At 47.9% G+C, this 15,978-nt stretch overlaps 3 protein-coding genes across 3 annotated transcripts; 2 read left to right on the top strand and 1 right to left on the bottom strand.

Moving 5' to 3' along the window:
* The first annotated feature begins 7,694 nt into the window (after nucleotides 1-7,694).
* Nucleotides 7,695-9,263, top strand: BKA55DRAFT_24785 (uncharacterized protein). The gene is made up of 4 exons (XM_046185341.1): nucleotides 7,695-7,953; nucleotides 8,017-8,210; nucleotides 8,265-8,329; nucleotides 8,386-9,263. The coding sequence occupies exons 1-4, from the start codon at nucleotides 7,899-7,901 to the stop codon at nucleotides 8,993-8,995; spliced, it is 924 nt and encodes a 307-aa protein (XP_046056607.1). The 5' UTR covers nucleotides 7,695-7,898; the 3' UTR covers nucleotides 8,996-9,263.
* A 1,076-nt stretch (nucleotides 9,264-10,339) lies between these two features.
* BKA55DRAFT_498578 (histidine phosphatase superfamily) lies at nucleotides 10,340-11,803 on the top strand (the record flags this gene model as incomplete). Its single annotated transcript, XM_046186567.1, has 2 exons — nucleotides 10,340-10,967; nucleotides 11,019-11,803. 2 exons carry the CDS (start codon nucleotides 10,340-10,342, stop codon nucleotides 11,801-11,803), a joined length of 1,413 nt encoding a protein of 470 aa, XP_046056606.1.
* Nucleotides 11,804-12,130: 327 nt separating this feature from the next.
* BKA55DRAFT_495890 (major facilitator superfamily domain-containing protein) lies at nucleotides 12,131-14,117 on the bottom strand (the record flags this gene model as incomplete). Its single annotated transcript, XM_046186317.1, has 5 exons — nucleotides 12,131-12,201; nucleotides 12,249-12,416; nucleotides 12,464-13,796; nucleotides 13,856-13,956; nucleotides 14,072-14,117. 5 exons carry the CDS (start codon nucleotides 14,115-14,117, stop codon nucleotides 12,131-12,133), a joined length of 1,719 nt encoding a protein of 572 aa, XP_046056605.1.
* Nucleotides 14,118-15,978: the final 1,861 nt, after the last annotated feature.

Below are 15,978 nucleotides of genomic sequence, written 5' to 3'. Positions count from 1 at the left end.
CGCGCTTCAAGCACCTAGTGGCGCATCAACTGTGGCAAATTTATGGGCCAGGTCTATCATGAAAACGTTGGGAAAGCGAATCATGACTACTAACCTGCCAACCTTGGACGAGAATCAGCACTATAAATCTTCAAGTACCACATGGACTTAGATCAAAGTTTCCGGTCTTGCGTAGCATGTTGCTGCATGACTACCTTATCCTAATTCCTTACCGCTAATGTTATAGATAATATTAAATGATGTCAGATGTCTTTCGTTTTTTACAACACGACACTATTATTACATTATTAACTCAATAAGTCTCCTTTCCTTGAAACGTTTCACGTTCGTGCCACGTCCCGGCTGGTATATGCATGTAAAAATGGTAACTTTATCAAGGGAAAGCAGACTAAGACGTTATGTTCTGCAAAGCCCATAGCGCTTCACCAGATAGGACAAAGCATATAATACAGGAAAGATGCATTCTTATAACACACCACAAATCACACCTGTCTATAAATATTGATGCTGAGAGAGTAGAAGGGAATGTTTGCTAACGATCCTCTAGAGCAACAATCACAAAATGACTACCCTAGACCTGGCCTTCAATCCTCCAACGCCAGCCAACGCGAACGGACATGGTCCAACTTTCGCAACGATATTCACATAGGGTCTAGTATGTTAACGTTTTAACGATAGTGATTGCTGCAATGAGTCGATGCAAATAATCTTACACATAAGCCCAAGCGTCATGCTACAGTACACTAGTCTGATTGTCAAGGAATGGCATAGAGAGTCCTAACCTATGGATAATAATTGCACAGATTATACGATTCATGCGTAGAATATTACCGATATTATTGTAGAGGAAAATAGAGGAAACCTGCTTTTAATATTCGACACATGTACGAATTACTCCCATACATTTCTTGAATCAAGTTGCGAACACAAGCATCCCACAATTTGATTCTCCAGTTCGGTCACGAGCCGAGCTGTACACTGGAATCCAATATCAGTCGGCCGAAGCAACTTGCAAACAAGACGATGCCAGCTTCGACGGTTCGGTTAGGCATACCGAAGAGGTTAGCAATCCTTTAAATGGCATGCAGACGGAACCACTAATAAATGGTGAAACTCCGGGACGACGCTTTGACATCAAGGCCCTGATCTAATCTACCAATGTGGCCAAGGTAAAGACGGATAGAGAACAGACAGTAGCCTAGAAGTACGCTAAGTTGATTTGGCATGTCGACATCAAAATCTTTTTCATCTTCGTTCGATTGACAAGGGTTGGCCCAGGAGATGTTTGATCAGGTCAGAATCTTCAATAGCCTCAAACCGAACACTCCATCCCTGTTGCGAGGGAGGAGGTTCCGTGTAAGACGACAACAAACTCTAATCAACGTCAAAACGGCGTGGGTGTGGGTTTGAACCGCGGCGGTTCCGTATCGAAGGCTGAGGCGCGTTGGCCCAATGAGCAGGATTTCGAGGTCAGCAAAAGCCGTTCTGTGTCCAGTTCTGACATGCGGGAACAAGGCCGGCTTCCACGGAGTCATGGCCGTTCATACTAATGACACTAAGTCAGTAACTAGGCGATAAGTTCTTGGCGATAGACCTGCTGCTGAGAGTCAATAATCTCATGTAAATCGACAGATCAAAAGGTTAGCGTCGTAACTTATATCTGGCATGACAACTCCATATCACGATCTCAAGCATGTGGCCATCTTTAATACAGCCCCACTCTTCACAACGGAACTTGCCATATCCGCTTTTAGTGGTAGGCGCGTTGTGTAACATAAGACTCTGGAGCGGCCTGAGATTGTCTTTTGCGGGAGCCAGCACAACTTTTCGTTCATAGTGGTATCTGGATACCATCCGAACCCGGATCGACGTGTTGCTGTCTACGCAAATCGACTTCCATGAATGTATATTCTTTCCTAAGGCTAAGCCATGCATTGGCTCTGGAAATCGCTTGGTGGTTGTCAATCACATCAAGATGTATCAAATCAACCAGGGTCAAACACCAACATCCTGGTCAGGTCTGCGCGGGTATTTGCGCAGCATTAGCGCATATGCGTGGAGCCCGTTGTGGCCAATGCAGGTATAATAGTCGGTCATTACACAATCCTCGTGGTTCCGGTCTTCTGTTTTGAAAGAATGAAGAATCTATGGCGTATGTCAAGGCCATCCAAGTCTGCTCAACAGCAAGCGTCGCTCTTGCCACCTCTTGTGGTGGCCTGATGCATTGATAACATATCCAAGAACTGGATCCACATATTCGAATTACAAGTTTGTGTGTACCGTCCCACGCGCGGTCGTACTGAGGGTGTGAAAGCGTTACTGCGTATGGTTCCAGATCAGGAACATTTCGGTTTATCACCAAACAAACTTTTCGTCCCATTGTGGCCGAGTAGAGTAACCTTGCTGGTGGCTCTTGGAAAGTCGGGACAACATGTCATGTTTGACAGTGAAAGTTAAGTTTGAAATTGCATGGTCTCGTAGTCAGGTCGGTGGTTTCAACGGCCACAAGGAACAGAAATTCTCCTGGACATTGTCTGTTGAAGACTCAGCTCAGAAGCCGAGCCTTGGCGTCGCGTGGGGTCCGGAGACCTAAAGATCCCAACTAGGGCTGACCAGGGCTGCACGAAATGAGAGGGCTCCTGTAGGTACCCGATGGTTGGCCTGGTTAGCTGTCACAGCCTGGTGGAGAGAAACCTCTCACCCCGGATTCGAGCTGATTGAGGACTTGGAAGGCTCGCCTTATGATACTGGTGATGTCTGGCTATGCTGTGTTGGGCTTCACACCGACGGTCTCGAACTATGAGGGCCAATGATAATGTCATATCTTAACAAGAAGCTGCTGATGCCATGTGAGATGATCAGATTGTTGATTGGCGTGCTCGGATCGTAACTTGATACCAACGCCAACCGATGTCAAACATGAGGACGAGGTGGGAAATTGTGGGTTACAGGGTGAGCGAGGCGAGAGTTGGGCTTCGACACATGGATGCCACATTGTAGGAGACTCGCCCTGATTGTAATGCAAATATCTGCTAAAAAGTAAAAAAGTCTTCGGATGGATAACACAGCTGAATGTTTAGTTTGTTTCCATTGCAACTGTGAAATTGCGCAGTGGAGCTGGGGGACAACAAGGGCCGCTAACCTTAGGTAGTACCTTATCTAGGTACATCATGGCCATGCTTCTTATGTCTTTCCCTAGAAGATTCTGAGAGCAAGAAAACATGGATGATCCATGCTGCCTTTCTATGCTATCAAAGATGCATAATTAATAGGCAGCTGGAGGTGAGATGAATCCCAGTAAGTGTAAGCTACTGCAACTAGCTCCTGCCCCAGGTGGCTGTGGCTCTTCCCGCGTACCGTCAGCCGTGCACAGATCTCGTTCAAAGACAGGTAAGGTACGGATGAATAGGTACCTACCTTACAGTTCTAATCGATCGGATAATGAGACGAAAATTTGAAACGTGCTGATAACGAAACGCTCCGGGAAGAAGGAAAGGACCTTGATCAAATCCTGCTCCACCCTTCTCACTCATCCCTCAACTGTCACCATCCAAGCCCTGCAATTTGCCATTAGCATACCACAAAATTCTGCTACCGTATTAGTGCCCAGAGACAAGCTTCCATCATGCTGCACGATTCAATGGATGATATGATCAGTTGCACCTTGGAACGAAAGTTCCGTAACATTCACGAATATGAGCTGAGTCAGTTGTCGTTGCGACCTCAACGTTTCACTGACATTCGAATTATACTGATACATGGCTGCCCACATCGCGAACACACCGAACCAACTCATCAGGGTTGCTCCGTGGCGTTGACGCCGCCGAATGGGAATTAGGGAGAAGGTGACATCGCAACCCTTCAGGATGCGGGAAGGGATTTACTCCCATCCACTTGACAAAGTTTATCAACCAGGTAAACGCTCGCTGTTGATGCCCATGAAACGCCACCCATGGAGAGAAGGCATTCGTGAATTACTCCAGGCACACCTGGGTATTTAATGAACCTATGACGGACCGATCATAGATCATCGCCTAGATGATGTTTTATCCTGCAGCAGTGAGGCTGAATATTAATCGTGTAATGCTTCAGGTACCAAGCAGATCTGCCCCCTTCAGGATCGGTAGCGAAAACAAGAGGCAGAACAACGCCCGTTTAGTGGCATTACTTACGCATTGCCCAATCGCCGTTACAACTTACAAGGGTCCAACTAACACAAGGTTCCGGTGATGGTGCGTGCCCAGGCGTGCGCTGAATCGCTTCTGTCTAAACTTCAAACTTGCATCCATCCTCAGAATATTTGCCCCCTCCCAAGGCCCGGCTCAAGCAGGACTGACGCAGCTTCACTTGGATGGTCCCCTTTTTGATCAGGGATATCTTGAACTGCCCTGGACTGTTTCCTCCCCGATCAGGGTACGTCGGCTCCTCGTACCAGCCTACATTACATTGTAAACTGGTTTGTGGGCACTACTCTACCTCCTGGGGCTCACTAATGCATCCCGTCGTTCGAGGTTTGGGACCGTTGGACACGCGGGCTTAGTTACCCCACTAGCTAACTAACTTACAAACCCACTCCACTCGCCGTCACAGACCCGGACCTGGCTTGAACTCAACACGACAAACCAGACCCTGGACTAGGTAAAATGTCTCTAGCTTGTTTGCTTTCGGATCCTCGTCCTGCTGAAGCAAACGCTTCCGAGACAGAAACGGGGATTGCCATTGCCATGGCCTCATCGGCGCCGTGTCCAGGGGATCCTTGATATCTGTCCTGGTCCCATCTATAACCACCATAAGATCGCCCTCATATTACGTTTGAGATACCGTCCTTTTCTGGACTACTTCGTGCCTCTACTCAACATTCTTTTAGACCCAGTGGATCGACGTTTCGCCTTGTTTAAACCTTAGGAGCCCACCACTACAGCCATCACCTCCACGCACAAAATTCAAGGCCTATTATAGTCGCCGCCACTTCACCTACCTTATTTGTGCATCCAATCTGTTACGACTGATTGAACGCCGTAAATTGTCACGCCGCCGATTTGTATAACTGTTAGTGGTGGTAGCCTTGAACTTTCGCTTAAACACACTTCAGCCAACTCTCTGAATCGACCCAATTCGTCCCTTGGCATACAAGACCAATTCACAATTGTCTCACAAAAAAGAATATTGAGTGAGTCCGATCACAAAGTATCTTCTCAAAATTCGAGTTAATTTCTTCTCTTAGACCATTCTGTTTTAGACACTTTGCCAGCATGTGCGACTTCACCAAAAACTATTACATCTATACTTCTTGCACAGATCCTGGAACGCATTTCTGCAAAACTTCTATAGATGGAAGTCGCGAACATGCCTGTTCCAAGGGTCCTCACGAACGCTATATCGTTCTCCCGGAAAGCTGCCCATTGTGTTGTGGGTGAAACCAAAAAGTGCGGCTGATGTTAGACTCGACACGATCAGAAAGAACACTACAGAAACAACCTTGCCGTACTCACCATGGCCAACGAATTTCATATCCTCCATTGATATGGAATTGCAAAAATGACAGCCTAGTTTGAGCTTGCATGGAATCCAAGACACCAAGCTGGTGTTTTTTCCCATTCAATCGAAGCAGAGCTTCGAATTCGAGAGTACAAGAGCAGGATCTTGGGCCTCCCGTAGGGGTTTGAACGAAGAAGAATAAATAGCAAGTACCTATGCTATCGACGAGGCAAGGGAAGTAACACATGGTTGTATTGGCAGTATTCATGAAAAGCGACAAAGGCAAGCAAACCAAAAACATTATTCAGCGACAGATTTGAAAGTTGGACCTCGAGCTAGACCCCTAGAGGCTCGTTTGTACTAGCACACGGGAATTATACACTAACTTGGCGTTATGGAAATAATTAAAAAGAAATCTATGGTTACTGAATGCGAATTTATATTCATGGTAGAGGCTGCCTCAGCCTCTGAGCTATTGATTGTGAAGCGAGCGGAACCCACGTTGTTGAACGGCACTATGGTTGACATGAAATGCGTGCTGCTACATAATGTTCCACTTTTGGGCTTGCATCGATTCATTTTTGGCCTCCAGAAGATGAAGGACTCTGGTGATGGCTGCTATAGAGCTACTGTTGTCAGCAGGTCCTGCAGGCTGCCGTTAGCATATATTATGGCTGATATGCCTAACCAAGCATGGCTTACCTCGCAGATTCGGAAGACACAGCACTCCGAATATCAACAAACGAGCAGGGATGTCGTCGGTGTTTATACTGCGTGGTTACATTGCGGTTGACATCAGGACTGTCACGACGGGAGACGGAATGCGCTATGCTTTGCTAGTGAGACGTAGGCTGCCATCCCACCATATTCTTTGGGCTCTGACAGCTCGCTTACGGCAATCGAATCTTTAACCCCACTGATCTTGGTCAACATACGTCTGAGATAGGAGACAATATGCAAGTAAAGGGCAAAGATCAGAGTTAATATAGAGTTTGGCCGGGTATAAGGTTGATGCTGCGGGGAATGAGGGGGGAATAAGCGCGCCTGTGCGAGCCTCTGAAGCGGGTGCCGCGCGGGACGTACCGGTACCGCCGTTTGACAGTCTGGTGAGGCGGAATATTATGGCCAATGAGTTGAGATTGAGGAGAAGAGAGACAACAGGGCGTATGATGCAGCTGAGAATAAGCGAGATCTGTCACATTTATCCCTGTTGGTTGAAGAGTGTCATCTCACTCCCCGCGCTTAGACCTGAGACGAAACCACGGCTGTTAGGACATTTTGATGCCAAGACCCAGGTGTTTAGAGACGAATAAGTCGGTAGCTTTAAGCAGTTCAGGTGAATATTGCTTACGCGTATAGGCCTTGAATGTTCGTTATCAGTGGATGTTTCAGTTGGCCCCTGACTATTCCACTTTGACATTGGTTTGCGAGGCGTTATGGGTCGACTGTGGATTGGGACGTCCTTCGAAGCCACAAATCACACTAACAGATTCCGCTCTTGAGACCTTTGAGCGTTTTCCACGGCCATGACAACCTCATTACAAATTCTCCTGATTCTCGTAAACTAAAGGTGATTAGGGAGCATGATGCGGGGGCCATGCACAAACCTGGTTCCGTTCCTTTTGTGAGCGGAAACGCAGTCCGCGGGAACTAGGCATGAAGCTTATATTACGAGGAAACAAGTGCATAGCAGTGGAAGTCGTCTTTCCTGTTTCAAGGGGTTTATATTTGCATAGTGACACAGAAGAGTTTATGACGCCTCTTGTACAGCCCCCGACCCCATGCAGTCTACGCAGACAACGCGAGTGGCGTGCGTATTCTGACATTGACAAGATCATACCACTGGCATGCTGGATTGGGCCTGTTTCTCTTCGAAACAAAAGGTCTTCATCCGACTTCACATGCTGGGTTTCATGTTGTCTGGGTACCTTATCATATCCCTTTATTGTTGTAAGTACCGAACCGAGGTACAGCCATACCACTAATAGATATCTAGATGTTGAAAGAATGATAACACTCAGCAATTTGTTTGACTTACACTGAAATAGTGAATCGTTGATATGATGACCATAAACATATGGGTGCTCTATTTCTCGTGCCATGTGGCAAACGGCCCGGGCCTTTAGATCATGGCACAACTCGGCCGAGAGATGGTCGGAAGATTAGTGGAGACCAACCCCGGATTCCATGTGGTTTATTATTGTTGATGTGGGCCCACTCCAAGCCGAGGCACGACGGCCCGGCCCCTGAACCTTCTTTGCTTCAACCGAACGGTCATCCATTTAATCACTTCTCCAGATTACCTTGTTCATACAATTGCACTCCCTTCAACATCACCTTATTGGAAACTGGTCATTGAGCTAGTTTTTGCGTCACCTGAAGTACCCTTGAGCCACGTGCGCGAATTCAATCGAATCATAATGCCCGTTCCTGAGTCTGAGTATCTCAGCCCCGTCTGGCGAGATGGGATCTTCAGTTAGTCTCAAGACGATCTAATCTATTCTTGGTAGAGATTTGCTAACATGTAAAACCGTCTAGATGGTCGCGTTGTCTTTGTGACTGGCGGTGCAGGAAGCATCTGCAGCATGCAGACGCGAGCATTAGTTCGCCTGGGTGCAAATGCATGCATCATTGGTCGAAGTGTCGAAAAGACAGAGCTTGCGGCTAAAGACATCGCAAGTGTAAGAGAGGGAGCCAAAGTGATAGGGATCGGAGGCTGTGATGTTCGAAAGGTATGACGCGTGTAGTTTGTTGACGATGATTACGACGATGCTGAAGGTACTTAGGTCGACAGTCTCCAGGCTGCTGCTGAGCGATGTGTGAGAGAACTGGGAGGAATTGACTTTGTCATGTAAACTTTCACTTTGGCAGAGATGTCTTGACGCAGCATACTAACATATTTCATAGTGCTGGTGCGGCTGGCAACTTTGTCGCTCCCATTGAGGGTCTAAGCTCCAATGCGTTCAAGTCAGTGATGGACATTGATGTCTTGGGAACATTTAACACAATTAAGGCGACAATGCCTTATCTCCTGACCAGCTCCAACCCTCGCATCATTTACGTCTCTGCCACTTTCCACTACACTGGTATGCCTCTCCAGGCACACGTCTCTGCAGCCAAGGCATCCATCGACTCACTGATGGCATCCGTTGCTCTGGAGTACGGACCAAGAGGGGTGACAAGCAATGTCATTGCCCCAGGAGGTATTGACGGCACTGAGGGCCTGGCCAGATTGGGAAGCGATGCAGAAAGTGAGAAGAAGAGATACGCCAAGGGAATCCCACTGGGCCGCGCTGGAACTGTACTAGATATCGCAGATGCGACAGTCTTCCTGTTCAGCGACGCTGGAAGCTATGTCAGTGGACAAGTCCTAGCTGTTGATGGCGCTGCATGGAGACGCCAGGGAGCTATCAGCGTGGGAACTGAGGCTGGCATGGAGTACCCGGATTATATTCTCAACGGAGAGTTCTCAAAGAACCTGCGAGATCCACGAAAGACCGCAAAGGCCAAATTGTAAGGATACTGGCTGTTGTACGATACAGATCAAGCTCCAAGATTGCCATTTGACAGAGCAGATGTGGAGGATCACGAGGCGATGTTATATAAACCAAGCTATCATGTTTCAATATTAGATGCGTCAGGCGTTAACTAGCATCAGGCTATCTTATCAGCTGGACCAGAGCCCCAGGGATCAGAGGATCGGAAGTGACGGAGATATTTGTTCTGAGATGATAGATAACATCCAATTGGGGATCCGTCTTGGCGTTGACATCTCCGGAAGTGGATGGCCAGATGGAGTCGATCTTTTAGCTTGACAATGTTTTGTCAAATATCTAGCAAAAATAATTGCAGATCAAATACAACAGATCATTTACTTCTTAAGACCAGAATTGCTGGTTTTAACCCCTTTGATCTACCTGCATGAGACGTTATATGCTTATTCTTTACAGCAACGTTACTTGGCAAGGAAATGCTCCGTGAACCCCATATCCTCGATCCCGACAAAGAGCCCGAAACCCAGATAAAATACCACATGCCATTTCGCGACTCGATCAATGAACGAAGAACCGGAGATAGTACGGCATGATTGACCAGCTAGAGCCGCGACCCGGCCGACAGCCAATCAAATTGCCTCCGATGGCCGTTGTGAGTCTTTTCCATTTCTCCCTCTCTTGGACAAAAGTGCCTGGAAGCTTGGAAAACCGATTGATAGGTTTGTGGCTTTTAATCTGATTACAGAGACAGTTGATAAGTTGGTGTGGGCTTGCATTAGTGTCTGCTAGGGCAAGGCTTTTCGTCAACGAATGATATGAAATAATCGTGCAATTGAGAGGCGAGGCAAAGTGATATGATCTATATCCACCCGTAATCATCAATTCCTCGGATATAGACATTCGAGTCTCTCATTGTCTATGAACTCGAAACTCTGAGCACACAACATTCGAGAATAAAGCTCCAGAAATAAGTTCGGTCTGCAAAATCATCATCATGATTATGGTGTGAAGAGAGTTTCCTATCTAGGTATGACTATCCAGAAATAAGAGGGTCCAGAGGATTCAATTAGCTCAACTAGAGAACCAACCTTCACCGGGAGAGATCCATTGCGTGGGAACTATGCATAACCTTGCAGCTACACGGCACGCTCAAAGCCGAACAGGGCGGGGAATTACCGATAATCCCATATCTGTTGACTCTCACAAGAACGTACGTTATCTTGTTGTAATATGGAATGGTGAGAAATGTATATTTGTTCACTCCTCGCTCTCTCTTGATCTTTTCTCCTCTCCTCTTTTCCCCTTTGTCGTCAGCAGTGGCTACGAGTAAGTGTGTATAGCTTCATTCAACGTTCCACATACCCAAAATGCACGCCAAGCCCCTCTCCCTCCTCTTTCTATCTTCCCTCCCCTCCTTGTCTGCCGCCGAAGATGTTCTTGGCCTTTACATCTTCCACCGTCACGGTGATCGTACTGCCAAGGCCTGGAAGCCTGTAAACTTCACAGCTCTCGGAGCCGACGAGGTTCACTCGTCCGGTTCTTGGTATCGCGACACTTATGTGAGCAAGGATGCTTCACGCAAGATCACCGGCCTCAGCCCTGAGTCAGCCGTCCTTTCTCAGCTAGACGTTACCTCTCCTGTCGACGCTGTGCTTCAGAACTCTGCTCTTGTATTCTTGCAGGGACTGTATCCTCCTACTAAGCAGTTTGAGACTCTTGCCAATGGATCCAAGGTTGAGGCTCCTTTGAGTGGATACCAATACATCCCCATTGCTTCAGTAGAGACTGCAGCTAGTGACAAGAACTCCGAGAACAGTGCTTGGCTTCAGGGCAACAGTGGTTGCACCAATGCCGAGGCTAGCTCGAATGATTACTTCTCCTCTCCCGAGTACGCTGGAGTATACAAGGGCTCTGAAAGCTTTTATCAGGGCCTTCTCCCTGTCATTAATGGGACCTACGGCAAGGATGAGGCCAACTTCCAGAATGCCTATACCAGTAAGTTTATGGATAAATCTCTGGCATATCTACCCCCGCTAACTCGTCTAGTCTTTGATCTCATCAATGTTGCTCGCATTCACAACTCTAGCGTTCCCTCTGATGATCTGCTAGATGAGTCCACCCTGGAAAAGCTCTACAATCTCGCTTCTATCCATGAGTGGAACCTCGCCTACAACAGCAGCGAGCCTGTCCGTGCCATTGCTGGCTCTGTTCTCGCTGGCCAGATCATCGAGGCTCTTGAGCCCCTCGCAGAGGGTAAGAAAGGACCCAAGGTGAACGTTCAATTCGGTGCCTACGCCGCCTTCATGTCTTTCTTCGGTCTTGCCGGCCTTGACAAGGCCAGCTCTGACTTCAAGGGAATCGTCGACTACGCCTCATCTATGGCCTTTGAGCTCGTAACCAACGCTACCAGCCCTACTGCCGACGATGTCAGCGTCCGTTTCTACTTTGCCAACGGCACTGCTGCCGAACACACCCCGAAGATGTTCCCTCTCTTCGGCAAGGATGAGACCACCATCTCTTGGAAAGACTTCAAGACTGGCATGTCTGATTTCGCCATCGAGGACACCAAGCATTGGTGCAAGCTTTGCGGAAACAACGACGGCAACTGTGCTAGCGACTCGGATGATGACTCTACTTCCTCTCAATCAAGCTCTGGTGGCTCTGGCAACGGTGTTTCGAAGCCGGTTGCTGGCGTCATTGGAGCCCTTGTTACTCTCGTTGTCATTCTGGGTGTCCAGGCTGCCGTTATTCTGCTTGGTGGCCTGCGTCTCGTCAAGAAGTCGACCCTTACAGCTGCTGGCGCGTCCCATGCTGGAGCAGTCAAGGCGTGAACGAGAAACGATAGGTGGTGACAAAGTAAATAATTGTTGGTCAGAATATATATGGCACATGCGATGTTATGATTTTTCTTTTTCAGATACCAGAATAGCCATTACGCAAGAAAAATTTGTTGTGTTATATTGTATTCAAGACGATATCGCCGAACTCTCATGGCTATGATCTAATACGATATCCAAGAAACGTGACATGCTCCCCTATGAAGTCTAACATGAAATAAACATTAGAAATTACCCAACCCTGGGTCTTTTAGAAACAGGTTTGTTACTTTTGAACTCATGATATATCAAGTATGCAAATTCCTCGAAACTATTGAACAACTAGCGAAGACCAGTCATATCAAGCAAATCATGACGGTAGTAAAACGCTCGCACCCGCTTACCGTAGATATCTGCAGCAAGTCAGCACAAGAAACAACATGCGATCGAAAGCACTTACACATAGGGATGCTGAGAAGGCATACCACGACTTGAATCGAGGCGATCGCAAGCATTGTCCGTTCGATACCACCATCGTTGATCCAATTATAAGCAAAGAAAGTCAAGATGAAACTGAAAAAGTTCTTGAAGATGATCATGATAGTGAAGCCCTCAATGGTCAAATCCCCTGTCATGGTGTTAGTAAAAGCTGTTTATATGACCAGAGCAACATACGGTAAGCATCAACAATGTACAGCGAGCTGGCCACCGCACCAATGACCATCCCTGCGACTTCAAATCCGAAAAAGATCAAGGGTACGACATATGAGTATTCCTTTTTAACCACACCAGGGGCCGTTAAGGCGAACCCGTATAGTCCAATTCCTCCAATGATCATCATGGGGATCACAAGAAGAATGCGAAACTCTGGTTCGTATATGCCTTTGTTAAGCTTGGTCATGTACTTGACGCTCGTGTCGGCGAGCAGACCCGCTAGGACGAAACCCAGGACGGCACCGATAAAAGGGCCTGTGTAAGTGTAGCCAGCATCAACTTCATCCCAATAGTATGGAGAGCCGATGAAAATGGCGGCGACAATTACTCCGATAAATACTGTCCAGCCGATCATGGCTCCCTGGATCAGGCAGCCCCAGATAAATGCTGGATGAGTGAGGAGGGGAAACGGTCGCAGCAAAAGGACCCAGTATCGCTCATCCGTCTTTCGGCCATCAAACAGAGAAATCGACTGAAGAAAGGTCTTCTTAGGTGTATTAGAATGGCCTATGGGTTGAAGAGCATTGGACTTAGGCAAGAAGGTGAAACCATCAGAGTGCTGGGTAGGTTCCTGAGAAGCAGAAAACCCGGACTCTGCCTGTGGTGACGGCGTCTGACGTTTATCCTTGGTAGTCAATTCTATTCCAAGCTCACCAGTAGTGTCAGTGTTCAGACTGGCTTCTCGTCGATATGCCGTCTCGGGGCAGAAGAAGAAAATGGCCGGGAGCGTAGCAGCAAGAAAGATGGCGACGAAGTAGAAGGTCCACTTCCATCCCATAGAATCAGTGATCTTGCCCACCAGGATGGGAGTGAAGAAGGCACCGCCGAAGACTGCCAGGTTTGTAAAGGCCATTCTTACTCCTCGCTGGTGGACAAAGTAGAGGTCACCAACAGCGGCATTGAGCAAGCTCTCGTAGGGTGCGCACCCAACACCTTGAACAATTCTGGCCCCAATGAAACTTCCATAATTGGTTCCAACAGACCCAGCCCATGCGCTGGAAGCGATAAGAATGAGGATACCAATGAGGAACAAGTGTCGCTTTCCCCAGATGCGGCCAGACGGGACGAAGAAAATAGCGCCAGCACCACAACCCAGCAAGAAATATCCCGTCAACAAGGCGACCTTTGTGAAGTCCTTCGAGAAGAGCAGAGAGATCGTGATCGTGTTGGCAGCAAGGATAGGGCCGAGGGCGGTAGCGAGAATGCCTGCGAAGCAGAGTAGAAAGGTAATCAAGTCGCGTCGCAAAAGTGACCAGTTCAACGGATCGTTTGGGTCATCGGAAGGCTGAGGGATCTGAGGTTCGTGCCAACGTCAGCGTCCGCGCAACAAGCCCGAAGGCAGACAAGACATACGAGGATAATGGTTTCGTTCCCAACCTGTACGCGCTTGAGGTTTCCATGATGCTCGCCAGCTACCTGGGGTCGAGACGGATCGTCATAGTACTGCGTTGTGCCTATGGGGTTGGGCGATCTGTCAATTTCGTCATGTCCTGAAAAGTGTGTGTTCTGCTATCGGCGATGGAAGGCCATGTGCTCCGTATTGGTATGGAAGTGACGCGAAGTACGCACCAGGAACATGCTCGATCCCCTTTGCTTCGAGGATCCCCAGAGGCATCTTGAAGAGATGGAGTACCGATCAGGGAAGTGAGCTTGGCTGAGGGATAGCACAGTGGAGCGGCGACAGCACCCACCCTCTGGTAGAGGTCACAAACACTCGCGATTCAATCGTGAAGGGCAGCGAGTAGGTACAAAAAAACGCCCAGTGACAGAATCTTTTCCTCGGGGACAAATCGACGGGTTTGACTGGAGCGGCTTCTTCCAAAATGGTATCGTCAAGTCGTCGACATTTTTGGAGATTATCAGCACGAGCAACCAAAAGTGGACGCATTCGTGTAAATATGGGGGTGGGGATGGACCGAGGGTTCCGCTTGTTTCTCCAATTGCCGTGATTGAATTACTGGGGTACAGTGAACTCAAAGTTTGGTTTGTGGAGCTCGTCACCCCTATGCTTTACAGCGCGACAGTGAAAGAAGCTCCAACTGCCGATCAGAAGCAGTTTCTTGGCGGAATCCAAGATTCTGGTCATGCTGCACCTTCTGAAGACTCCTCATTTGCTACCTGTAACTCAGACAAGCAATCGTGTTCGCCCAAAAGGTCATCGCAAACACAGTATTAGAGTACTGTGAGCTTGTGGAAGTAGCGGACGATGATCAGGCTGATCTCTTGCTGCTGCACGTCAATATCACCCCAGTATGGAACCTTGTGCTGTGGACTGTCTCCTTGAGGTCTACAGCTCTGATCCAATGAAACAGGTGAGTCCCTGGCATTGGGTCAAAGAGCCTGGTCTGTTCAAATCAAATACGTAGGTCCATATCACTGCCACAATCTATGGAACCATTTCAAAGTATAAACTACCTTACAGGGAAGTAGTGACTTGCCGGTTCATGCTATGTAACTTCTTCGTATTACGTTCATTTCATGCAAGGTTCTCCCAAAGCAACTCCCGAGCTGCTTACGTAGGTGGTAGATTCAACGGCCACTCAGATGCTAAATGCCCGTTGTAAATTCTGTTTACGCTCCTGTGGGTCTGCCAGGTACGACCGTCGACCGAGACATCGATCGTTTGCTCACTGTTCTTTTACACAGTTCAGCCTGAATGCCGACTTCTGACCTTTTCTCTTTTCAACCCGCAAGCGTCAAAGAGATCAACTCAATCCAAGGTCTTACAAGGACTCGCTTCAGTTTAATGACGAATAATGATGATCTCTTACATTTGGTACCCGTATTGCTCTCTCTATCCTATCATTTTCGTTCTTGTTAATCAGTAGCCAGTAACCAGCAGCCATGTCTGCCAGGTTCAAGACTAGCTCGCTGTCGCGGGGATCACTCGACATGCATCGCATGGGTGGCATGACCCTTGTCTCGGGCAGCCCACAGACGGCCCCATGGATCATCCCTTGCTGAATCTTGAGATCCGTCGTTTATTCGGAGACTTCTTCAGCCATGTCTCGACCTCTCCGACAGCAAACCAGCTTGGACAGCTTTTTACTCGCCTGCAGTTATTTCGGATGCGAAACAAAGCAGCTGCACATGGTAGCTGAATGTCTCGCCGTCTCCGTACCTGCATTAATCATAGTTTACTTCATAAGGAGCAAACTTACCGGATTGACTTCAGGAACACTGAACTGTTAAGTTGACCGATGTGCTTGTTTAGGTCCACACCCTCTTTCAGTATGACCTAACGTTATCACCAAAGCACTAATTTGCCAAGGTTGGCTGTGGATTGCTTCGTCCTGCTGTAGAGTGGTTACTCTTGACAGTTTCCGAAAATTCAAGCAAGAGTGTCTGGCACAGGCAATCCTATTCTAAAACTTGTTCAGTTCAACAGTCTTCAAACTTCGGCCCTCGGGAACGTCAATTTGATTATTGGAAGCCAGCAACGACCTGCACACTTTGATGATCAATTGTTCATTGGT

Source organism: Fusarium redolens (genome assembly GCF_020744475.1).
Source record: "Fusarium redolens strain MPI-CAGE-AT-0023 chromosome Unknown BKA55scaffold_1, whole genome shotgun sequence".
Classification (NCBI taxonomy): Eukaryota; Fungi; Ascomycota; class Sordariomycetes; order Hypocreales; family Nectriaceae; genus Fusarium; species Fusarium redolens.
Note: the sequence above shows the minus strand (reverse complement) of the source record. Positions and strands in the feature narration are given on the sequence as shown.